Here is a 26,437-nt window from a genome sequence, read left to right as displayed (position 1 = left end):
GGCAGTTCTGATTGTTGTGTTTTTTTTTTTTAAACTGGTTGTTATCTTTCTTTTGGTTGTGTGAGGAAGCAAAGCATTTCTACCTACACCGCCATCTTTGAATCCTCAATGTTTTCAATTTAAAGGACTTTTATCATCTCTAAAGAAATTTTTATAGTGCTAATATTATAGAAATCTGGCAAATTTTTCAAGTAATTTGCTATTAAGTATGCCAATTTATGTAGAGCTAAACAAGGAACTAAGAGTAAACAAAAGTGAAACAAAGATAGTTGTGGGAAAAAAACGGACAAGTTGTGGACAAAGCAATAGAATGTATTATGTTATCTTGGCCTTCTCATTTCAATTAAACACATAAGCTAACAGATTAGGCATCTGCTAGTTTAGTATACTGACTTCCTTGGATTTCCTAAAATTTTTACAACAATCACGAGGGCTACATAAAGGTCTAAGGAAAAAAATACCGCTTAAAAATCGGCATTGGACTCTAAAGCCGTTTAAAAAGTAAAAGGTTGTCTACTACTGTAAATGAATATAAAATGAATTTATATTGACATAAAATAGATCTTTCAAATTAAGAACTTAAGCCTTGCCCAAAGTTTATTTATTTTTTAAAAGATTTTATTTATTTATTTTTAGAGGGGAAGGGAGGGAGAAAAAGAGGGAGAGAGAAACATTTCCTGCAATCAGCTGCCTCTCCAATGTACCCCAAACACATGCACCCCAATCTGGGACTGAACCCAGAGCCTGGGCATGTGCCCTGACTGGGAATCAAACTGGTGACCTTCCAGTTTTGCAGAACGACGCCCAAGCAACTGAGCCATACCAGTCAGGAACTTGTCCAAAGTTTAATTACTCCTGCCCTTCAGCTGATTTTTCAAGGAAGTGTACATTCATTAATCAAAGGGCGATTGAAGTGCTTGCTGAAATCTCTTTCATTTGTAAAAGAATAAGCAGAGAAGATACAAATAAAATCTCCCTCGGCCACTTAGACTGCCAAGACCTCCTTTGCATTTTTTTAACCGGTTTCTTGTGGAATGGGCTGAAGCCCATTCAATCCAGAATCATCACCACCCTCTGACATGTTTGTCACTGACATTTAGGTCACTTCCATCTTGACTGTGGGTTCCCTTCATCGTTATCAGTTTCCTGAGACTCATTTATTGTCATGGTAATAGGAGGCATTGCCAGGGCAGTTTTGAACGCTGCTTTTTTATCCGTGGGGGAAGAAGCTGTGCTGAAATCGGCTCTTCCACTGAGGAGTCTTTCCCGGGGAATTCTCCCTTTGTGTTCTCTTCAGTGTCCATTTCTACTTCACAAAGCATGGTGTCAGCTGGATACGTACCATCTGAATTCTCGCCCTCTGGAATATTCAGGTTTCCTTCAATAGATACCTCCATACCAGCAGCAAGACCAGCAAGAAGGGGTGAGATAAGACCAGTCTCTTATCTGCCTCTTGTGCTCCTACTTTCCGAAAAGAGGCTTTTCCGTTTCATTCCCCGTACAGAGCAAAATTTTTTTGACTCCTCTTTTAAGTTTTCCGTTGGAAGCAGCGTTGGTGGTGATGCTGGGCACCTGCACTTCCCTTTAGATGAACTCTGCAGTTAGACTTTTCCTTTTCTTATCTTTTCAAGGAAGGAGACTTTTTGAGGATGGGCTCCTTGTGAGGAGGAAGTTCCATGGGAGGAAGAGGTTCTACCTGAGTTGGCTTCTCCCACCTAAGCCAGCTCCTTCTGAATTGGCTCCTTCTGAGCAAGCTTGTTGCTTTTTATTTTTTCCCTTGACTCACTTTTCAGAGTTTTTATCTTTGTCCTTTTTAAAATGCAGGCAGTTTGCTTTTTATTCTCCTCCACTTTGCTGTCACCTTTTGGCACTTCTGCCTATTTTTGGATTTGCTTTCTACCTTCTTTTTCTTTTTTGCTACAGGTTCCTCATCTTTCCAGGATCATTTAAAGAATGGGCTTTAGCTATTCTCTTCCTGTAGCTTTTCTTTGTTTTTACAGGGTTTTCTGAATTATTGCCTCTATGCACACCCATCTCTTTTGTCTCTGTTGCTGAATTGAGAGTTCTGGTAGACACTTACTTGCATTATGGAAGCATTATTTCAGGCTTTATCTCTTTTGAAGCATCATCTTTTTTTCTCCAGTTTTACAGACCATTATTGATTTTTTTGATATTGATATTGTGTCTAGCAACTTTGGTGTGCTCTCCTACTAATTCTAATTCTTATGAATCTTCAATTTTCTATAAAGACCCCAATATTGTCTGTTTATAAGACAGTTTTACTGTATTTTGTCATGTGTAATGCACACTTTTTTGCCCAAATTCTTGAGGGAAAATAAGGATGCACATTATACCTGCGTATAATGATTACATGCCATGGGTATAGTAAGGGGTATAATAACCCCATGTGTGACACACACAAGAACATGGGTGTGTACTACACATGGCAAAATATAGGATTCCTTTCTTTTCAGTTCTTATACCCCTTACTTCCTGTGTTCTTATCTCACTACATTGCTATGCCCTTTGCCTCTGGTACAGTGTTAAAGAGGAACAGTGATGGTGAGCATTTTGTCTTGTTTCTCACTTTACATATCAGTGTGACATCTTCTCTAGATATTTAGAGACTCACACATCAGGTTAAGGAAATTGCCTTATATTCCTTACGTACTAAGAATATTTTTCATGGTATGAATTGAAAATTTTCTGCACTTATTGAAGGGAAAATACAGATTTTCTCCTTTAATATGTTAATGTGATTTCAAGAATTACATAGTTGCTACTAGGAATAATTTATCCTAATAAAATGATAGATTATTTTTTGTGCACACTATTAGATTTGGCTTACTATTCACTTCAGATTTTTGCATCCACAGGGTCCGCCACAAATAATGCCCCTTTTTATAACAAAATCACAAGTATGTAATTCTGTAACATAACAATAATATACTCAAGCACACCATATGGCATTTTAGGTGAAATTTTCAAATTAAAATATAAATTATTATACCCATATTATAATATTACACCCATATTATCCTACCACCCACACTGAAGCAGGCATTACTTCTGCCGGACTCTGTATATTAATGCATAAAATTAACTTACAATGTACTGTGCATTGTTTCACTTGTTTCTTTAATATGTTCAGCTTTACAACTTTATTAAAAATAAGTTTATAATTAAACAGAATCACAACTATATAAATTACAGTTGATTAGGATTAAGGGGAACCTAGGTTTAAGAAGATCTGGTACAGTGAGGTCTCAGGATCTTTTCCTGAATGGAAGCACATATGAGGTGGGGGGGAAATAAATCAAAACTCCCAGCTGCTTGTCCCTAAGACCTCTGTCTTTCACCTTCCCTTACAACCTATGCTGACAGCCCCTGAGTGCTCTTGAACTGCACTGCGCATGGGCAAGCCTCTCCCAGCAGCGCCATATCCTGGGTTCCATCTCCATTCGGTGAGATGCCACTTACAAGGTATCCAATTTAGGGATATTTTTAAAGAAGTCCACACCCCATTCTTTTTCTCTCAGCTCTCCCTCTCTTCCACTCATTTAACAGCCCCCACCCCACTTTTTGCCAGCCCCCTCATTCACTGTTTCCCATTTCTGCTATAAAACATCATTCATCATGAGAGAACATACCATATAGATGGATCTGGTGTTACTTAATTCACGTTGCCTCATCACAGCTAAGTACCATTTCTTTTATCCATTTCCCTCTACATCTGATAGATGCCACAATTTCACTCCCTTCTCCTTGAACGCAAAACCTTTGCCTCTGCCTCTGACAAATGACCTTGCTGTCTTTCCCCAGAGGCTGGGACACGAGGGCCCTATCTTTAGGTGTTGGCTGGAACCAACAGTAAGCTCTATGGCAGCCTTGAATTTTCTCAGGCAGGCACTTTAAGGGAGGCTGGGGTCATTACCTAGAATGACCTAGAGTGGCCTTGAGCTATTTCTCAAGATGTCTTATAATAAAGATATCTTCAGATGTATGAAGTTTTTTCTCCCCTAATTGATTTATGAGTTCTTTATAAATTCTGGATACAGGTTTTCTGCTACTGATTTGTGGTACAGATATTTTCTCTCACTCTGTGGCTTGCCCTTTTACCTTCTTAATGTTGTATTTTGATGAAAAGAGGTAGAAGTTCTTAATTTGAAGGGTTAGATTTATCAATATTTTCTTTTGTGGTTAGTGCTTTCTAATGTCTTTTTAAAAGTAGACTTTGTTTTTTAGGTTTTAGGTTCACAGCAAAATTGAGCAGAAAGTACAGAGAGTTCCTATATACTCCCTGCCCCCATGCAAGCACAGCCTCCCCAGCTACCCACATGCAGTACATCATGGTGTACTCGTGTATGTTAGAGTTGATGAAGCTCCTTTGACCTGTCATTGTCATTCAAAGTCCGTATCTTACACTAGGGCTCACTCTTAGTGTCATACATTCTGTGGGTTTAGACAAATGTATAATGACATGTATCCATCATTATAGCATTTTACAGAACAGTTTCACTGCCCTTACAATCCTCTCTCCCCACTAACCCCTGGCAACCAGTGATATTTTTGCTGTCTCCATAGTTTTGCCTTTTCTGGGATGTCATATTATTGGAATCATACAGTATGTAGCCTTTTCAGATTGCCTTCCTTCATTTATGTATGCAGTTAACTTTCTTCTGTATTTTCATGGCTTAGTAGCTCTTTCCTTTTTAGCATTGTCTAATGTTCCATTGTCTGGTTGTACCACGGTTTATTTATCCATTTGCCTACTTAAGGACTTGCATCCAAGTTTTGGCAATTATGCATAAAACTTCTATACACATATATGTGTAGGCTTTTGTGTGGTGATAAGTTTTCAGTTCATTTGGGTAAAAAACAAAGAACATGATCACCAATAAAAGAATATTTAGTTTTGTTAGAAACTGCCAAACTGTCTTCCAAAATGTCTGTAGCATTTTGCGTTCCCTCCAGCAACGAATGAGAGTCCCTGTTACTCCACGTCCTCACCGGGATTTTGAATTTGACATTCTGTTAGGTGTGTAGTGGTATCTTGTTGTTTTAATTTGCTATTCCCTTCTGACATATGATGTTGAACATCTTTTCATATACTAATTTGCCATCTGTATAGCTTCTTTAGTAAGGTGTCTTCCTATCTTTTGCCCATTTTTAATTGGGTTGTTTGTTTTCTTATTGTTGAATTTTAGGAACTCTGTATATTTTGGATACCAGTCATATGTAGTATTTGTACATAACATTCAATTTCCATTCCACGTTCTCCCAACTTTGAGGAGCATCAATAATGCAGCTGCCCTTGCAGGAGCATTTAGTTCCTAGTTCCTTGGTTCTAGAGTCTGAATTCGGGTCTAAAATGCCACGAGGGCATTTAGTATGAGCTCATTCTGGCTTTGATTTTTGCCCTCCTTGTTTTTGGGGGTGCCTCAGAATACACTGCCCCTAAGTCAAAGACACAAAGTCTCACTACCCCTAAGGGGACGCGTGGGTGTGATGGGGCGGTGCAGTCACGGAGTGTGCAGCTCAGAGTAGTGTGACGGCGCCCCGAGTTTTCAGTTTATCACTTACCGGCCAAATAAGTAGATGCTGATCATGTGAGTTCACTAAGTAGCTTGGTCATGTGCTCTTTTGCAAATATGTTATTAGTTAAATTCTTTTCCTTTTCAGATGTGCGTTCCAAACGGGAGTATGATGAAAGCCATGTGATTACAGCCCGCCGAGTGAAGAAGGTATACGGGCAGAGTCAGCATCTGGGGCAGGCTGGCTACCTTGCGGGAGGGTGGGAGAGTGGGAAGTTTTATCCTAGATTAAGGAGGCCGCACCTACTGTTGGACACTGTGGGCAGCAGAAGCAGGACGGCCCCTGTGCATCCACCATGAGGGTCTCCCGCACTTCTCCCACACTTCCTAAGGTATCCCCCCCACCCTCACAGTCAACAGCTTCATCAAGCAAATACTCATTTAATTCCTTTATGTGCCAGGCAGTGTTCCAGACCCTGGGGATAGAACAGAATACTAGAGGCCCTTAATTCATTGTCCCTATCCTCACAGTTTTTGTTCTACTTAGGGAACAGACCATAGGAGGGACTGTTCCATATACATTTGTCCAATATGGTTTATTCTACTTAGGGAATAATCCACGTAGATAGTCACTATAACCCAAAGATGGAAGCCGCTCCCTTTCCTTTCTATCTGGTCCCTTCCCGACTTCCTTTCTCCGTTCCAATTATTTAAAATGACAGAGCCCTGCAACAGTCACCGTGCCCCACTCCTGCAGTGAGGCCCTTTCCTCCACCCCCCACAGGGTGTCTTCTCTCTCAAATTGTTGTCAAGCCTGGCAGCCTTCACTCAGGATCCATCTCTGGTCTTGGCAGCCCTGACTACATCCTCTGCATTTGACTTCCAGGTTCTCTCTTGCTTCCCTGGTTTCTTCTCTGGCTCTTTGGCTCAGCTTCATTTTCTTCTGCTGCCTTAAAGAAAACCACTGGTCTATCCTTGGTTTCCTTCATATCTGTTAGTACACTTTCTTGCTCAGAGATTTCACCCAAGCTTCCAGCTTCAAGAATCAACATAGTTGAGCTGTCCTGTCAATTGTACTTGTAAAAATGTCTCATAAAATACCCAGCGCCACTGTGCTGTTGTGCATTCTAACTCTGGCTCTTTCCCACACCTAACTAGAGAAGGAGCACAGGCCCTGGCTCAAGTATTTTTGTAGGATAAGCTTGCTGCCTAACAAGCTTCCCCCAAACCTATCCATCCTTACCTGTTTTCCTTTTTTTTTTTTTTTTTTTTTTTGCCCTTGGATTTTCAATTCTCTGGCTCTGTCCTCTAGCTCTAAATCCCCATTTCAGGCCTTCCCCTGCTTTTTGCAGTCTGTTCAAAGCCCCTTCATGATGCATGGCCTTCAGTTCCCAATTTAGCTCTCAAATCGGCACATTCCTTTGATTCTGACAGCACCACCAACTCTGGAAAAGAGCCATTCTCTCTCTCTCAGCCCTGCAGAACCCCTTAGCCAGACTGACACCTGTTTCCTCCCCCTTCCCAATGTTTTTTTGCCAGCAGATTGCAGGCCTTCAGGGAACTCCCAGGCCCAGCAGGACACAGAGCCCTTTAACTCCATGTTCATGGCCTGTTCTACCTGATTCCACGTCCCTCTCCAGCCCCACCTCTGCATGCTTCTACTCTCACTCGACACCTCAACAGCATGCCCTGCTGTGTTCCGTGGTTCTTAGATGCACATACTCCCCTGGCCCCTTGTTTTAACATTTCTGAAATTGGAATATATCCTAGAATTGATTTACACTTAAAAAATGATTTTATTTATTTCTAGAGAGAGGGGGAGAGAAGGAGAAAGAGAGGGATAGAAACAACTATGTGTGGTTGCCTCTCACACGCTTCTAACTGGGGACCTGGCCCACAACCCAGGCTTGTGCCCTGATTGGAAATTGAATTAGCGACCCTTTGGTTCACAGGCCGGTGCTCAATCCACTGAGCCACACCAGCCAGGGCTGATTTGTACTTTTAATGTGGTACTGTCTGTTTTTCCCTCAAGGCACATGTGGTGTATATCTATTATTTTCTGCTTGGCACCCCTCCCTCTTTTTTGAGGCAGAACTTCTCCTCTTCCAGTTCAAATCATGGAGGTCTAGTGGTGCTCCCTAAAATAGTACCCAGATCCTGGTCACACATCAGCCGAGGATGAACACTGAACAAATCAGAACTGGAATTAAAGTAGGCAGCTCCTTCTATTCTGTGGGTGGTGTTCAAAGGACGGGGGTCTGAGCACTGCTGGTGGCCATGACTTGGGCCTCTGGGAGAGCTGTCTGAGAAGGTGAAGTCAGCGCACAAAGGGAGTGGAGGAGCAGTGCCTGCGAGGGAGATTGGGCTCTATAGCCCTAGTTCAGGTTTTCCTGGGAACCAGTTGCTCCATATATACCCTGCCTGAAGTATTATTATATGCCAACAAATCCCTCTTTTTACGTCCATTCCTGATTGCAACTGTCGTTAGGTTGGTGGTGCATCTTATGAGCAATGGTCTCTAAAGACCTAGGAAATAAGAGTCCGTGCGGTCCCCTGAGCATGCTGCTCTCTCTGAGCACAGGGGTGTGTGTGCTTTGCTCATCACTGTATCCTGGATGCTCTGTCTGGTCCCTGGCATCTGGTGGGTATCTATTTGTTGACTAAAGTGAATGACTGGAAGCTGTTTCTTCTGCCTCAAACTCACCCCCAACCCTTGTCCACCTGGAGAATTTCCACTTGCTTTTGCAGTCTCCCCACAAATGCCTCTACCCTCCCTGGGCACCTTTTGGAGTCCTCCAGACCAACTCAGGCATTTCCCTTAAAAAAAATTCTGTATTCCTGAACCGAGCACAGTGTAAGGACATACTAGGACCTAAACAAATGTTTACTGAATAAACAAATAAATGTCTAGCCACATCTCTCCCTGCTCTCCCACCCGCTCCAGCTTCTATGGACTGTTCCCACCTTTCCCTTGCTCATGCTCTTTTCCACATCCAGAACCCCCATTTCCTCGTTATCACCTGTCTAAATCCTATTCATCCTCTGAGCACCATCTTTCTGCTAATTCCTTTAGACAAATACAGTTCCTCCCCTTCGAATCTCAGAGAACTTCCTTGGTCTGTAGCTGCATGGGCCTTGCCCCCTGCCTTGTGTTGGAGTAGATGTGCACTCGTCCTATCCCACCTACAGGTCCCCTGTCAGGGCTTCTGTGTCAGCCAGAGTGGTTGTAAGGGACAGAGTTAGGCTCAGGTTCCCCTGAGTAGAGGGGGTTCTGGGGAAGCATTGAGAACAAATGAGGACTAACCTCTCAGCTGCTGCCCAGCCAGGCCTCCAGGGGCTCTAGAACACCCTGTGGGATCCTAGGCAAGTCCGGTTCTGCGAGAGCTCATTCCCTTCTTGCCAGGAGGTACCCATGGTTCCTGCCCCTGTGGTCCACCACGATGGTGTCTGAACGGTCTTCACGCTCTCATGGAGCTGTTTGCCTATTCCTTCCTTTAACCATATTTATGACCTAGCATGCCAGGCAGTATTCTAGAAGTTCAGGATGCATCAGTGACTATAAAAGGACAAATGTTCCCGCTCTCACAGAGCTTACATTTGAGCTTACAGTTGGCCTAATTTTATCTGCTTGCTTATGACTTCTTATTGAAGTCTTCTGCTTACTGGCATGTTATGGGAGATTTTGGCTTTGGCCCCTGTAGGTAACCACTTGCCCCAGAGAGAGGATGTCTTAGTTCAGTTGGCGGGTCAGTAGGCTAACTATTCTTTGGCCAGGCACTTATTTCTGGTCCAGTCAGCTGTGGTCAGCTTTTCACATTAGGGGATGTGGGTATGGAAGACCCTTAGAATCTAGTAGCCTCTCTGGTCAACTCTCAGTGCTTCAGAGCACATGCATAGTGAGGGAGACAGGCAGAGTCCTGCCTCCAGTTCCTCCCAGTGCTGGTGTGCAGGGAATGTTTGCTCAGCTGAACCCATCTGCCAACAGGCTTCTCCCGTGTTTTCTTTAGAAGGCAAATGAATATCTTATCCCGGAGTCCGTGGATCTGGAGTGTGTAAAGTACTGTGTAGTGTATGATAACAAAACCAGCTCCCTGGAGGTATTCCTAAAACGTCACGATGATAATAGTGATGACGACTCTGACACTCGTGGAGGAGGTATGTTTTTACACTGGCTACAAGAATAACAGTTAGCAGTTACTGAACATTTTTACCACATGCCAGGAGCCACGCCCAGTGCTCTACCTGGGGTAACTCGTGCAGTCTGCAGAACACCCCTGTGAGGACGGCAATGTGAAGGACTAGGAAGGGTCTGAGATTTTTCCTTCCTTGCAAGATGGCAAGTGAGCCTGCCACCATTTCAGAGGTGTTGGCTGAGGCTCCTGGGTCGGAGACAAAGGACTGTATTACTCAGAGCAGTAAAAGTGACCAGAATGTCATCGTTCTCCTGCACTGGAGCCCCACACCACAGTCCTCACAGGGTGACGTGAAGAGGGCCAGGTACGCCTGCCCATGCAGTGCACTGTACTGTCGGAGGGGCACTCTGAGATTAGGGGGCCCGAACCCTATAGAACGGGCAGAAAGCCTGCCCATCCTTGTCTCTGAAGGAAAAAACTGTCTCTGTCTTTCAAAGCTGTTGGTTACACAAATATCCTTGAAAAGCCAGAGCCTCATTTAAAGAGCATATAGAGACCCAAGATGACAGCAGAGTAGGTGGAAGCTACACTAACCCCCTTCCAGGACCAAACTGAAATTTTGACTCAATCATAGAAAAGTCATCCTGAAGAACCATCTGAACACTAGCTGGAGAGAAGCCTTATAACAAAGGACTTAGCAAAGAAACCACATCACCCCATTGACACTAGTAGGAAGTGCGGAGGCGCGAGAGGGCTGGCCGGGCTCCCGTGGGCGACAGCGGAAGTTCTGGAGGGATATTTCAGTGGCTGAGGGGGAGTTTCCCCTGAGAAGCGTGGGGTCTGAACCCCAAGCTGGGCTCCCCAGCCTAGAGCACTAGAACCGGGGAAGGAACCCAAATAACATCCGGCTGTTATCCAGCAGCGGGGTTTCTCTCTGCCCGGGAGAGATGGCTGGAGACGCAGAGAGCCTCTTACAGGGCCAACACAAAACTTAATTTGCAGCCACTCATCCTGGGCTCTGGCAGAGGGAGGGCAGAGTGGATTGGAGACACATGAGGGGAGTCTGGGGTTGGTGGCTCTGGGGAGAGAGCTGAAGAGGCAGCCACCTGTGCTGAGTCATTTCCCACACTGCACAAGCCACCTTTCTCAGGCAGAGCACACCCCTCCAAGTGGCATCAGCCTGAGGGGAAGCAATAGCTTCACCCTCAGGGATCCCTCTTGCCCCACCCTTTGGAACTTAAGCCAGGCTGCTGAGTGTAGCTTGAAGCTATCTCAGTGATTAGGTCTAATAGCAAAGGTGGATTTCTGGGAGCATTGAGGCTTTAACTGACACTCCCCAGGCCCGGCGCTGGTAAGAGCTGGCCTTGGTGCACAGCCTGGTTCTTTCTGCACACACCCAGGCCCAGCAGAGTGAGCCACAAGCCGTGGATTGCTGATAGCTCCAAACTGGTTGCCCAGGGCCAGTCATAGGCAGCATCTGGCATAGGTCTGCACCAGAGTCTTTGCAGATCTACCTAATACACACAAAGACAAAGAGGCAGCCAAAATGGGAAGACAAAGAAACAGGCCCCAAATGAAAGAACAAGAGAATTCTCCAGAAGAACTAAGTGAAATGGAGGCAAGGAATTTATCAGACAGAGAGATTAGAGAAATGATTATAAGGATGCTCAATAGCATGAAAAAAGATACAGAAACCACAAAAAAGGACCAATCAGAAATAAATAATGCAATATCTGAAATAAATATTTCAGATATTGGCCAAAATGTCCATGTCTAGTGTAAGCTGTGAGTGGGTCCCTCCACCTTGGCCGTGCATGGCACAGGCTCCTGGGGGACTCAGCCTTGGGCCTCCCTACCCAGGCTCCCCCTGACCCTCCACACGTGCCCCTGATCCCTGGGCCTGCTGCAGCTTCTAGTGTTAGATTAACCACTCCCCACCCCACCTCTGCTGTGGCGTTCTCAGAATCCTAGTGGGGAATGGGACAAAAGCCGTTTTAGCACACAACCCCCCCACCAGCCAGTGTATTTCTACCCCCTTAGTTGGGTGTCTTCTTAGCCTAGAAAGTATGTTCTCTTGTCTTGGCTTCTGGGATGCTCTCTCCAAGTTCCTTTTAGCACGCAAAGGGCAGCCCCTTCTTGTATGATCAGCATTTCCCATTTGTTAAAGCATCCTTCCTTGCAATACGTGGGTCATACACCCCCACAGTGGGCTCATGATATATGTGGGTGGAGTTTCCTGGGCCAGGACATTTATACCAATGTTGAAGGGAAGCTTTGGGAATTTTGGGATTCCTTTTCTTCTTCCTCAACAAAGCCTAGCTTTCAAGACGATTGTTTGGCTAAGGACTTCAAATAATTTAAATTAAAGCTCAGGCTGAGTGGTGACTCCCTTGTACCAGGTGGTTACCCCCTTCCCCTGAAGCGGTGGGTGCCCCAGTTCAAGGGGTGAGAAAAGTCATGTCAACAGAGAACCTAAGATTAATGGGAATAGAAACGGATGAGTTTAGTGTTTAAAAAACATTAACCCCATTACATCCCTGGCTGGATAACTTGGGCCCTGGGATGCTTTTTGTCTAAGTCTCTATTTGTGTCCTGGAAACTGGCCTCCCTCTGTCTCTGACCCTATCGCCCATGTGTGTGACACTGTCAGGGGAGCAGGTGTCTGGCACACTAGCTGTGCTATGTACAAGTAGGTGAATTGTACAGTACACAATGTATGATACTATATATGTGTTTACAGAAAAATAAAGATTAACTTCCTTGGTGGTATGTTGCTTTTAAATTTTGATTGTAACACTCATCTCTATTTATATTTGCTCGAGCTTCCTAGTTGATTGCTTTTCAGAATAAAGTGGCCATTCATTGGAGCTATCGACAAGTGGTGAGCCCACAGGAAACATTCGTTTCTTTGGTCTCCAGTTTTAGGACAGGCCCTTGGAGCTGCCATTGAGTGTGGTAGAGCCTTGGCCCACCTCACCCACCACCCCATCCATATCCTGAAAGGGGGATACGAGGGCTTCTCGGCCACGTACCACTTCTTCCGGACGCAAAAGATCATCTGGATGCCGCAGGTAAGGCATCCAGTGCTGAGCACAGCAGGCTCAGGTGGGAGCACGGCCTTCCCTCGAGGACCACAGGGTGGGGAGCAGAGTAGGAGAAAGAGAAGGACACAGACAAGGGGAATAGCTGCATGTATTTAAAATGTACAATTTGGTAAGTTTCGACATGAATATATACCTGTGTCTTGCCCTCAGAGGGCTGGGGTGGTGGAGTGAGGGCCTGACCAGGAGTGCCATCCTAGTCGTGTGTGGTCTTCTCTAACATGTAGGTGCCTGCTGTCTGCCTCTTCCTGCTCTACTGCTAATTCAAGAGCAAGACCGAAAACTCCGCTTCCTTCCTGTTACTGTTCTGATACACTGTAAAGCAGTGTGTCCTTACTGCTCCCCAAGGCACTCCTTGTGTGATGGAGATGGGGGCACAAATCTGGGCGCTGAGACTGCCCTCTACCTTAGACAGAGTGACTTATAATTTCCTGTTTTACATGTGGCATCTGTTAAATAAGATTTCACCTTGAATAGAGGGGTTTTGTGACTGAAAGAAGTGTGAAGGCCACACTGGAGGGAGATGATGGTGAGACACGGAATGGTTTTACCTTGAAGGGTGGCATGGTCAGAGTACACTTAGATGACCTCTGATCGCAGTGCAGAGAGCAGGGCAGTGGGGACAGAGTGGATCTGGGGACACCGGCGAGGAGGTAGAGATGCATTGGTTAATATGGGGGGTGATGGAGAGGGAGGAGGAGTCTAGAATAACTGGTTTAGGTGTGGGTGACAGGCGGCCTGTGGTGTGGCTCACTGAGGTAGTGGACACAGGAGGAGGGTGCAGCGTGAGGGGAAGGCAATGGGCTCAGTTTGGACATGTTAGTTTCAGATACCTGTCTCTTTTTAATTTAAAGGAGACTAATTACTGTTTCTAATTTTCATTTTATTTATTTATTTATTTCATCCTCACCTGACAAGGTTTTGCCATTGCTTTTAGAGAGAGGGAAGCAATGGAGACAGAAGGGAAGGGAGAGGGAGAGAGAGACAGACTGACAAACAGACATTGATGTGAGAGAGAAACATGGATTAGTTGCCTTCTCGTATGCGCCCTGACTGGGGATCGAACCTGTGATCTTTCCATCTGTGGACCACGCTCCAACCAACTGAGCCACAATGGCCAGGGCCAGATACCTGTTTCTTTTGCATTTGTTGATGTGGCAGTCAAAATTGTGTCGTCTAGAATTAGCATGCGCTTGCTCTTTTACAGTACCGCATGCTTTTATCCATGCTACACCCTCTTCCCCTGCAGCCTGCACAAGCACAGGAAAGGAAGTTGGTTTGAAAGCAGCAGAAAGAGAGTTGATAGAGTTGTGATGGGCGTTTAGTGAGATTTTTCCAAATGGAACTAGGAGGATTTTGCTTGGCTCCCGCAAACTGAGCGTCCTGGGTGAGGTCAGCCTAAGCCCTGGGAATGCTTTGGGTCACACCTGCAAACAGCAGGTCTAACTGCAGGCAAAAGGGTGGTGAATCTCTTGTCAACTTGAGGATTTGCTCTGCCTGGTATCTGATCCTTGATGGAGGTTTTTGAGGCTGACAGTGTGGGAAGGTTGTTGGCGTGCAGTGGGTTCACTGGAAAGGGAAGTACATGAGGCCAGAAGGGTCTGAAGCCCTGGAGTGGACAGTGAAGTAGCCTGAGATACTTAAGATGCTACTTCTGAGTCAGACTTAGAGCCAGAGGAGTTTTTAGAGCTGGGTTTGACCTTTGAAGTTACATAGGTCAGCATTTCCCATGGAATACTGATGGAAAAATATTATGACCTAACAGATATTAGAAATGTCAGTTTATACAATATTAGTGAAATTCTTTTTTAACAAAAGATTTTATTTATTTATTTTTAGAAAGAGGGGAAAGGAGGAAGAAAGACAGGGAGAGAAACATCAGTGTGAGAGAGAACATTGATCAAACATCAATCAGTTGCCTCCTGTATGCACCCCACTGTGGACCAAACCTGCAACCGGGGATGTGCCTGGGGATCAAACGGGCGCCCTTTCACTTTGGGGGGGGATGTCGCCCAACCAACGGAGGCACCCCGGGAAGGGCTCTGTTTTCTTTTCTTCCTTTTTCTTTCTTTTAGGTTTTGTTTAGGTTTTATTTTACTAAATATCACAAGTACATTTTCAGTTCATGCCAATAATAAGTATGTAGCCATTGTTTTATTACAAACATCTGAGCAATAAGAGGTCAGCCCAAGGAGCCTTTAGAAAACTTTTCACCTGCTCTCTGTTCCCTGGAGGCGCATTTTGACAATAATCTTAGAGTGGCATGCCTTTCTGGCTGTTTTCCAACTTGTTTATAAAATTAGTTTTACTATTTGATGGTGATTTTTCCCTAACCACATGATTGGTGTTCTAGAAATCTTTCCTCAGATCAACCATATTTTATGGTTTCCCCCCAGCTTTATTGATATGGAATTGATACATCATAAGTTTAAGGTGCACAACATGATGATTTGATGTATGTATGTAGTGAAATGACTACCACGATAAGGCTAACACATGCATCTCCTCGCAAAACTATCTTTCTGTGCGTGTGGTGAGAACGTCTGCTCTCTTAGCAGCTTGCAAGAATATAATATAGTATCGTTAACTCCAGTCACCGTGCTGTATATAGATCCCCAGGACTTACTCCCCTTGTATCTGGAAGCTCGCACCCTTTGGCCAGCACCTCCCTGCCCGCCCAGCCCCCGGCAACCACCACTCTGCTCACTGTCTCTATGAGTGTGGCCCTGTTAATATCCACATATAAGTAAGATCACTTGTTTTTCTGTCTGATTTATTCCACTTAGCATAATGCCCTCAAGGGCCATCTCTGTTGTTGCAAATGACAGTATTTCTTACATTTTCATGACTGGATAACTGAGTCCACTTATCCACTGGACACTTAGGTTGTTTCCATGTTTTGGTTATTGTGAATAATGCTCCAGTGAGCATGGGGGTGCAGATATCTCTTTGAGACAGTGATTTTGTTTGTGTTGGATATATACCCAGAAGTGCAATTACTGGATCATATCATAGTTCCATTTTAATTTTATAGGAACCTCCATACTATTTTCTATAGTGGCTGTAGTTAGCAGATTTCTTGATTTTTTAAAAAAGATTTTATTTAGTTATTTTCAGAGAAAGGGAGGTAGAAAGAGAAGGAGAGAAACATCAGTGTGTGGTTGCCTCTCCTACATCCCCTTCTGGGGACCTTACCCACAACCCAGGCATGTGTCCTAACTGGGAATCGAACCAGCGACCCTTGGGTTAACAGGCCAGCACGCAATCCACTCCAGCCACATGAGCCAAGGCAGTTAGTGGATTTCTTTATTGCCGGACTTCTTTGAGTCTTTCAGTGCTAATGCAGATGGTGAGTTTCTGAGAGAGGGAAGTCGAAGGTACTGCTTGCTACGTGTACATGGTTCTCTGAACCTTCTTTTCACAGTGAATTGTGAGGGGCCGAAGTGTCTTCAAACACACTTTGGGAGATGTAGCTTTGGGCCTGGAATTTAGTAAGCTTCCATTTAAGTGGTGGCCTGTTCTCCCTACCATCTGAAGAACTCATCAGAACTTCACCAGAATTCAGTTGCTAATAACAAATAAGCTCTTGTGAGTAGTTTCATTGTTTTTTTTTTAAATGTATTAAAATTCTGGCGGCCTTGAGTGTAATTAAAGGGCTGTTCTCCATACTTGCCCTCCTCCAACTGGGTTTAAGCAGTTGTCGGCCATGGGATATTAGACTGCAATTTTTAGACTTCAGGGTCAAATACAGACAGGAACTGTGGAGGAAAGTAGGATAGTGGTGCTCAGAGTCATCACACTGCACCATGGTGCTGTGCTACGGCCCGGTCCTTTGGTTACTGCCAGCCCTGCGACTCCTTGTGCAAGGTATTGCTTGCCCTTCTCTGTGAATGCCCAGATCTTAATTTCATGCACTGTCCTGGATTATTGTTCTAAGCTCGTTTGCTGAACCACATTTCAAGAGACCAGTCCTGCCCCTCATCCCCAAATGCAAACGACTTCTTCCCTGGGGAATATTTATAGCAGCCTTTCTCCTCTTCCATCTCAGGAACTGGATGAATTTCAGCCATACCCTGTTGAAATAGTGCCAGGCCGGATTTACCTGGGCAATTTCAGGCAAGCCTGCGACCCTAAAATTCAGAAGGATTTGAAAATCAAAGCACATGTCAACGTCTCCATGGAGACAGGGCCATTGTAAGTAGCAATAGTATTTTTTTTTAAGATTTTACTTATTTATTTATTTTAGAGAGGAGGAAGGGAGGGAGAAAGAGAGGGAGAGAAACATTGATGTGCAAGAAATACATTGATCGGTTGCTTCTAGCACACCCCCAACTGGGGGCCCAGCCTGTAACCCAGGAAATACCCTGACTGAGAACTGCATATGGAGATAATCATTTGTTGAAAATACGATCCCTTTCCATTTGAATTGGTTTGCTACCTTTGTTGAAAATCCTTGTCAAAATTCAAGTGTGTGAAATTGTATCTGGATTCTTTATTTTTTATTGATATATGTTTTTCCTTATACCAATTCCACACTGTTGATTAATATAGCTTTATAATAAATCTTGAAATCAGGTAGTGTTAGTCCTATAATCTTGTTCTTCTTTTTCAAAGTTGTTTTATTTGCATTTCCATATCAATTTTATTTATTTATTTTAAAAAGATTTTATCTATTTTTAGAGAGAGGGGGAAGGAGGGAGAAAGAGAGGGAAAAAAACATCAATGCGTGGTTACCTGTCACACTCTCCAAACTGGGGACCTGGACCGCAACCCAGACATGTGCCCTGACTAGGAATCAAACTGGTGACTCTTTGGTTTGCAGGCTGGTGCTCAGTGGATTGAGCACCAGCCAGCGCTCTGTATCAATTTCTAATCAGCTTGTCAGTTTCTATGAAGAAGTTTGCTGGAATTTTCATTGGGATTGAACTGACATCTTAATGTTGAATTTCTTGGTCCACGAGCATGGTCTATCTCTCCATTTACTTTGCTCTTTTGTGTCATATTTCTTCCTAAGTATTTAATGTTTTTTATGTTATTATAAGTGTATTTAAAAATCTTCCATTTCTGATTATTAGTGGCTAGTATGTAGAAATCCAACTGATTTGTATATATTAACCATGTATCGCCTTCTCTATCCAGATGCCTCCTCCATTGTGAAGCTCTCCCCAGCTCTTTCCTCAGATAACTGCCTGGCTCGTTCCCTCACCTCCTTTAAGCTCTGCTCAAATGTCACCTCCTCAGTAGAGCCTTCCCTGACTACACTATTTAAAACAGCAACCCCACCATTCTTCATCCCTATTACCTTCTTTTCTCTATTTAACATAGCAGGCTCATTCTCCAAAGTCATGACATATTTCCTCCCAAATTTTATTATTTGTACCATATTCTAGGAAAGTGCCACGTTTGGTTAATTGTAATAATGCCACATTTACTGAGCGCTGTGTGCCAAGTGGATTGCTAAATGCTTTATACAGATTAATTGACTTAATCCATACCCCACCCCGTTAGGTCGGTGCTTTTTCCCTGAGAGGGGTTCAGTTCCTAGCCCAGCATCCCTCCCCTGTGGTCCTGCTGCTATGGACGAGGGATGCCGCAGTGGGGACTGTGTGAGTCTGCCCAGTTACCTGTACTTTTTTTCTGTTTAGTTTTGTAGGCGACTCTGACAAGCTTCTGCATATCCAGATAGAGGACTCCCTGCAAGCCAACATTTTCCCTTTTTTGCGTCACCTCTGTCACTTCATTGGTAAGGAACATTCTCTAACCCGGCAGCAACTGGCTATGCCCTGAGGGCAAAGGACTGTGGCTCTTCATCCACATGCCTATTCCTGATTGTGACTCAGTGCTTGGGAGAGAGAGGACAGCGCATGTCCAGCCATGTGTGGACAAGCCCCAGGACAAGCCTGCCTATCTGGAGCCCTCGGCAATGTGGGCAGCCACGCTTTTACCTGCCGGACAGTGGGGCCAAATAAGAACTCTAGACTGGATCGAGCACCCTGTGTTCTGGCCTTGGCCAGACTGGTAGGCCCTTTTGGGCCTGGCCTCACTGCCCCTGTTGGCATGTCACGAAATGAGGGTGCTGGTCCACCATCTGTGTGTGTCCCTGGGGGCCTGCTCTGGGCTGTGCTCTGGTGACTGAGAGGTGAGCCTCACTCTGTTCCTGCAGCTTCATCTGGTCTGCGAAGTGGAGTGGGAGGAAGACCCCGGAGCTTCTGATTTCTTTGATTTCCAGTGTGTACACCAAATGCCCCTCTGTTGTGCTGCCACACACAGCAGTGTCCAACGTGGCTTACCTCACTGAAGGTGGGCTTTTCAGTCATTCTGAGGGCTCAGGATTGCCTAAGTTGAGTAAGATCCCTGAAGTGAGTGAGGTTGAATCAGGTCAGAGACCCCACCCCCGACTGCCTACTTGGCACCATCTCAGCCTCCAGCCTGAGTCACTGCACAAGAGGCCAGAGAATGGCATTTGGCTCAAACAGCTATTTGCCTAGGACGTTGCAACTAACACTTGACTAGGAGCCGAGACTGAGACTTGCCTCATATCCCACCATGGAATGGCAGAACTCTATGGCACAAAGAGGCCCCTTCTCCAGCCCCACCTCACTGGGTGGCTCTGGGCCAGTCCTAAACTGCTTGGTACTTCAGTTTCCTTATCCTGTGATGAGTCAGTTGGCCTCAATCATCTCTGAGCCCCCGCTCCAGCACTGACAGTCTGCGATTTTGCATTTGGAATGGTTACCGTTTCTTGGGGGTTGCCGAACCAGCCTAGAATGCCAGCTTAGCTTTCCTCCCTACCCCTCACTGGGCAAGACTCACCCACAGACTCAGCATCATTTTTAGTTATGATTGTAGCTGAGGTTTCTGTGCCAGGCCCTGGGCTGAGCATAGCACAAAGCCTCACAAGGCAGGTAGTATACTGTCATCCCATTTTTCAGATGAGGACTGTGGCACAACCAGTGAGGGGCAGAGCCAGGACTTTCACCCAGGCTGTGCTGCCTCTGTCAGCATCCATGTGGCCTTGGGGGGATGGTCCTCTCTTCCCCACCCAGGGAGGCCAACTGGTAGCAGACCTTCCCGATCTGAACGCCTAGGAAGCCAAGAAAAGGCCTTCACGTGATAATGCTGAATGCCCAGGTGTGATACTCGAACTGCCAGCTAGGTCTGAGAATCCCCATTTGCCACGTGACTCAACAGTGTCCTAGAGATGTTACATGACTTGCCTAGGTCATGGTGTGCTGGTTCTGAACCCACTCTTGGACCCACTGAGGCCAATCATCTTACAGAAATTCAGTCCATAGGAAAGAGGACATGTACAACACCCCACCCACCCACCCAACCCTTCTTTCCTCTTACAGAAGTCCACCTGGGGATTGGCTCTGTTATCCTGATATTTTCTACTCTGGGCATCAGTCGCAGCTGCGCAGCCACCTTGGCCTACCTCATGCACCAGAATGAGCAAACCTTGAAGGTATGCATTCCCTGGTCTAGGCTCGACCACAGCTGCCTTCATGAGGTGGCTTCTGAGCTCTACTGGGGAGAAACGGACCCTGGTACTGCCCAGGGCCCTAACTGGGGAAGGGTCAGGGTGGGGGGCTTCAAATCTACCACATCCAAGGGCAAGATTCCAACTGTCTGGGCTAGAGGTCTGAGGCTGGGTAAATGGGGCAGGCCCAGGGACTCCGCTGCACAAGGCTGCAGCTGGCAGCACCTTCTGCCTGTCCCCCACTGCCATTAGTCTGTCCGTTAGGGTTTGTTCATGGTTCTCCAGGTGACATGCATTTTTGTCGCTGCTTGGAGTCATTGAAATGCAGTGCTGGCAGGGCTTTAGTGGGCACCCGCTCCAATGATTCTTTTACCCTTGGGGGAGCAGGGCTCAGAGAGGAGAAGGAAGTTAGGACCCACCACAACAAACCTCGTGGGTACTCAGGGCTCCTGACCCCCGGGGCAGTTCTTTCCCACTGCCCATTGCCCTAGGAGATAGCAGGCCTACCCCGAGGAGTGGGGGAGGCTTGCCTGGCACAGCTTGTACATGACTTCAGAAGACCTGCAAAGCTCCCACATTTGTCTGGGAGTGTGTTTGGAGGAAGGGGAGGGACAAAGGATGACTGTGGTCAGAGCCTATTGCCAGTGGTTTTGGGTGTTGACTCTTTGGGTGTGAAATTGCTGGCTAAAAAGAGCCTTGGGTATACAGCGATTCCACTTCTGAGCATACGTGCAAAAGAAGTGAAAGCAGGGGCTCACAGATATTTGCACACCCGTGTCCACAGCAGCTCTGTTCACTACAGCCAAGAGGTAGAAGCAACCACGTGTCCATCGCAGACGAATGGATAAACAAAGTGTGGTCTGTGCACACAATGGAGTATTATTCATTCTTAGAAGAAAATTCTGCACATGCTACAACATTGAGGACATTAAGCCCGTCCCAGAAGAACAAATGCTGTATGAGTCCACTTATATGAGATAATTAGAGAAGCCGGATTCATGGAGACAGAATGTAGACTGGTGGGGGCCGGTGCCTGGGGGCAGGGGGAGGGGGAGTTGTTGTTAATGAGTATGGAGTTTTAGTTTGGGAAGATGAAAAAGTTGTAGAGATAGATAATACAGTGAATGTACTTCATGCTGTTGAACTGTGTGTCTAAAAATGGTTAGAATGTGAAGTTTTATTTGTGTATTTTACCACGATTTTAAAAAGAAAAGAGTCTGGATGCAGAATCAGAGGGCCTGGAGCGAGAGGCCCAGGTGCCTACTCTCTCATCCCATCCAAAGAGAACTGTTGGGTCCTCACACTGGGGTCACTGCCTGCTTGAGGGTATCTTGGGGTATGCTGGGGAGAGGGTGATGTTGCTAACAACTCTGGGGAGGGAGGCCTGTGCAGTTGTCCCTGGAGAGAGGCCTTTCCAGTCTCCTTCCCAGGAATGGGCTCTGTTCTCTGAGGGGCCTCTCCGCCGCCATTTTGAGCTGGTATAAGGAGAAGGCAAAGAGCTGGCAGAAGGCGGGCCGCACTCACCTGCCTGCAGGGGACCAGGGAGTTCTAGGACTTGAGCTCCCCTGGAACTTAAACGGGGCCAGTCTACTGACTATCACCAGGTGCTCTCCAGCTGTGATCTCCGGTGTCCTCCTTGCTCACAGGGAGGCTTGGGCACAGGAAGGTCCTTGGAGCCTTCCAACTTCAACATTTGGTGATGTGTTCTGACCCTGACAAGCAAATCACAGTTCTCTCTCTGGCCACATCAAAGCAGATGGCACAGCTGATTCTAGAGCCAGCTAGGGTGAAAGCAGAGGGGACTCATCTCCTCACTCTAGGCCCCTCTAAGTTCTCTAGCAAGGCCAGGCAGGCCCCCACAGTAACGGGGCTCATGCAGGCCTGCACCCTGACCTTTCCTGCAGGAGATGCACAGCTCCAGCAGTGATGGTAAGGGACATCTGGGCATGGTTGTTCTGGTCAGTGGGTAAGCAGGAACTTGGGTGCCTGAGGGCCAGGCAATTCCAGTCTCAGGAGAAACCCTGGTGCTCCCTTCCTGGAGCAGCCATCTTTGTCTCGTCTGCAGAGAATCCTGTTGTGGGGCACTCAGTGCAGAGATGCCATCTAGATAACTGCCCAGAAAAGCCGCCCAGCTCCCGGAGCTGTGGGCGGGCAGCACTGTTGCTGCGACCTTGCTGGGTCCTCTCCAGGCTGAGTGAGTCCTGTGTGGCAGTTGGCTTCTCCTGCTACCAACCAAGTACCCTGGATGGCTGACACAGGTGTGGACCTGGGATCAGCTCTGCTGCTGCCGGGGGTCGGGAGAGACACACAGACATTGTCTGTGTGGTCCTGGGGGTTTGGGGGTCCTCCCCAGCGCATTGGAGAAGCTGTGTCCCTGGCTGCCATCAGCTCGGCTGTGACAGTCAGAACCCACAGGACTGGCGAGACCAGTGTGGGCCACTCTTCAGCAACATACTGCTTCCTGGGTTTGTGGTCCAAGCTCCACTCCTCAGGGCATCAAGAACAAGAGTAGGAAGCCAAGGAGTGAGCTGGGAAGAACCTAGCACCCACAGCCACTCCTGCCTGTCTTGGGCTTTCAAAGTTTGGTGCAAGGTTGTGTGGGATCCCAGAGCCAGCAAGCCCTTACGAAATCAATGTCAATGCGTTTAAATTGCTTGGAGTAGCTTTGTCCCGTATTGATCTTCAGAGGGAAACAAAACCAGCTCCTGAGGCACCGTATAATAGCTCATATCAGCAGGCTTCCCACATGTGGCACTATTTTAAGTACTTTATGTGTAAGGAAAACACAACGACCCCCAAGACCTGTTATTGTCCCCATTTTGCGGAAGGCATATAGAGGCTGAGTAATTTGCCTGAGGCCACAGTGGTAAGTGGCAGAGCTGGAATGCAAAGCCAGATGGGCCAGCTAGAGAATCTGGGAGAGTGCTGGCCTTGCAGTGTAAGAAATGGAGCATTGAGGAGAACCAAGATGGCGGCGTAGGTGGACCCACTGCGCCTACTCGCACAACCAGAACTGGTGGAAAATCGGGGGGTGAGGGGGTGCAACACCAAGGAGATAAACAAGAAACATGCACCCAGACTGGTAGGCGGGGCGGAGACGGGCACCGGGGCAGAGAGGACTCGCGTGGCCATGGCGGGACCGAGACTGGCGGAGTGTGGGACAAACGGGGCGGGCAGTCTGACCGCTGGCAGACCCTGTGGCCCCACATTCTCGCACAGATAAGCCGAGAGGGCCGGACTCAAAGTGGCGGAGAACGGGGCAGGCAGAGCGGAGGGTAGCACCCCGCGGCCCCACACCCGCGCACAGATAAACCTGGACGATCGGCGGGGAGCAAAGCAGACCGCACAACGGAGGGCTCCAGCGTGGGGAAATAAATCCTCAGACCTCTGCTTGAAAATGCCTGTGGGGGTTGGGGCGGCAGCAGGAGAGACTCCCAGCTTCACAGGAGAGGTCGTTGGAGAGACCCACAGGGGCCTGGAGCGTGCACAAGCCCACCCACTCGGGAACCAGCACCAGAGGGGCCCAATTTGATTGTGGGTAGCGGAGGGAGTGATTGGAATCCGGTGGAGAGTGGAGCGGGCACCGTTGCTCCCTCTCGGCCCCTCCCCCACGTACAGCGTCACCGCACGACGACCAGCGTTACCCCGCCCCAGGAACACCTAAGGCTCCGCCCCTTTAAGTAACAGACAAGCCAAGACAAAAAAAAAAAAAAAGGCCCAAATGACAGAACACTTCAAAGCTCCAGAAAAAATACAACTAAGCGAGGAAGAGATAGCCAACCTATCGGATGCACAGTTCAAAACACTGGTTATCAAGACGCTCACAGAATTGGTTGAATTTGTTCGAAAACTAGATGAAAAAATGAAGGCTATGCTAAGAGAAACAAAGGAAAATGTACAGGGAACCAATAGTGATGAGAAGGAAACTGGGACTCTAATCAACGGTGTGGACCAGAAGGAAGAAAGAAACATCCAACCAGAAAAGAATGAAGAAACAAGAATTTGGAAAAATGAGGAGAGGCTTAGGAGCCTCCAGGACATCTTGAAAAGTTCCAATATCTGAATTATAGGGGTGCCAGAAGGAGAAGAGGAAGAACAAAAAACTGAAAACTTATTTGAACAAATAATGAAGGAGAACTTCCCCAGTCTGGCAAAGGAAATAGACTTCCAGGAAGTCCAGGAAGCTCAGAGAGTCCCAAAGAAGCTGGACCCAAGGAGGAACACACCAAGGCACATCATAATTACATTACCCAAGATAAAACAGAAGGAGAGAATCTTAGAAGCAGCAAGAGAAAAGGACACAGTTACCTACAAAGGGGTTCCCCTAAGACTGTCAGCTGATTTCTCAAAAAAGACCTTACAGGCAAGAAGGGGCTGGCAAGAAGTATTCCAAGTCATTAAAGGCAAGGACCTACATCCAAGATTACTGTATCCAGCAAAGCTATCGTTTAGAATGGAGGGGCAGATAAAGTGCTTCTCAGATAAGGTCAAGTTAAAGGAGTTCATCATCATCACCAAGCCATTATTATATGAAATGTTAAAGGGACTTATCTAAGAAAAAGAAGATAAAAAATATGAACAGTAAAAATGACAGCAAACTGACAGTTATTAACAACCACACCTAAAACCAAAACAAAAGAAAACTAAGCAAACAACTAGAACAGGAACAGAACCACAGGAATGGAGATCACATAGAGGGTTAGCAGCAGGGGAGTGGGAAGGGAGAGAGGGGGGAAAGGTACAGAGAATAAATAGCATAAATGATAGGTGGAAAATAGACAGGGGGAGGGTAAGAATAGTGTAGGAAATGTAGAAGCCAAAGAACTTATAAGTATGACCCATGGACATGAACTATAGGGGGGAATGTGGGAGGGAGGGGGTGGCAGGGTGGAGTTGAGTGAAGGGGCGGAAATGGGACAATTGTAATAGCCTAATCAATAAATATATAAAAACAAACAAACAAACAAAAAGAAATGGAGCATTGCTCCTTATCAGGAGTGACCTGGGCATGTCCCTTCACCTCTCTTTCCCCTCAAAGGACAGAAAAAGGCCTGTCCGTCCAGCTTGCTGCATTTGCTGTGGGTCTCAGCAGATACATTGTGGGGTGGAAGTGGGGTGTGTGGGTGGGCGCAGGGCGCTATGATTATGGTTGGTCCTCAAGGGCCTCTTCTGACCTGGTCAGGACTTAGTAATCCTTATAACTGCATGGCTCTGCCCTCGGTATCACTGTGTTTTATTTTATTTTTTTAATTGTGACAGAACACAGGTAACACAAAATTTACTATTTTAACATTTTCAAGTGTACAGTTCAGTAGTGTTAAGTATATTCGCATTGTTGTGCAACCCATCTCCAGAATATTTTCATCTTGTAAAACTGAAACTCTATACCCATTAAACACTAACGCCCCATCCCCCTTCTCCTGCAGCCCCTGGAACCACGTTCTACTTTGCCTACCTTGTATAAAGGGACTCATACCGTATTTGTCCTTTTGGGGCTGGCTTGTTTAATGAAGACACTCAGCGTAGTGTCTTCACGGTTCATCCATGCTGTAGCATGTGTCAGGGTTTCCTTCTTTTCTCAGACTGAATACTGCTCCATTGTATGTGGAATTCAGCAGTGAAAATATATGGGCCTCGTGCTTTCTTTTTTGGAAGATTTTTTTTTTTTTTTTATTGATTCAACTTCCTTAATAGATACAGGGCTATTCACCCTCTGTGGAAGATCAGCTGTGCAGGGGCAGGGTGGTAGGGCTCCAATGTGGTCTGCAGCTTTCCACTGGGCACGTTGGCCCTGGGGTTTCCTGGGTGGTGCAGGCCAAGGTCAGCCCCTACCTCTGTTTTCCCCAGGGCACCCTGCCTGAGCTGTAAAGCAATCTGAGATGTCCGCTACTTGTGTTGGGTTTAGAGATTCCCAGGTGAAGCCAAGCTGTGACTCTAATCTGACTGCTGATAGGGCTCACTGAAGCCAGCTGTTGCTTGTTTGATAGGATTTAGGAGCCATGAGCAGACATTCTTATGGAAAAGCAGCTTATGTGGGCCCATAAATTGGGTGGGGCAGAGCCTCCGTGGATCTCCAAGGTGGGTCACACAGTGTTAGCCAGGGTGATGGAGTCTCAGACATGGCAGCAGCCTACTGGCTCTGTTGAGGGAGGGCTCAGCAGAGAGACAATGGCTTCTGCTCTCCCTGAT

The 26,437-nt window shown here is 46.4% G+C and overlaps 1 protein-coding gene across 1 annotated transcript in view; it reads left to right on the top strand.

The window, feature by feature from the left end:
- The window catches only part of STYXL1 (serine/threonine/tyrosine interacting like 1), a 59,116-nt gene that overhangs the window by 23,259 nt on the left and 9,420 nt on the right, over positions 1 to 26,437 (top strand). Inside the window, exons 3-8 of the mRNA XM_045204494.2 lie at positions 5,683 to 5,744; positions 9,542 to 9,689; positions 12,587 to 12,738; positions 16,817 to 16,962; positions 18,414 to 18,511; positions 20,121 to 20,233. Coding sequence (XP_045060429.2) covers positions 5,683 to 5,744; positions 9,542 to 9,689; positions 12,587 to 12,738; positions 16,817 to 16,962; positions 18,414 to 18,511; positions 20,121 to 20,233 — 719 coding nt within the window. The remainder of the gene's footprint in view (positions 1 to 5,682; positions 5,745 to 9,541; positions 9,690 to 12,586; positions 12,739 to 16,816; positions 16,963 to 18,413; positions 18,512 to 20,120; positions 20,234 to 26,437) is intronic.

Source organism: Desmodus rotundus, chromosome 1 (assembly GCF_022682495.2).
Source record: "Desmodus rotundus isolate HL8 chromosome 1, HLdesRot8A.1, whole genome shotgun sequence".
NCBI classification, from domain to species: domain Eukaryota; kingdom Metazoa; phylum Chordata; class Mammalia; order Chiroptera; family Phyllostomidae; genus Desmodus; species Desmodus rotundus.
This window is presented reverse-complemented; position numbering and strand designations above follow the sequence as displayed.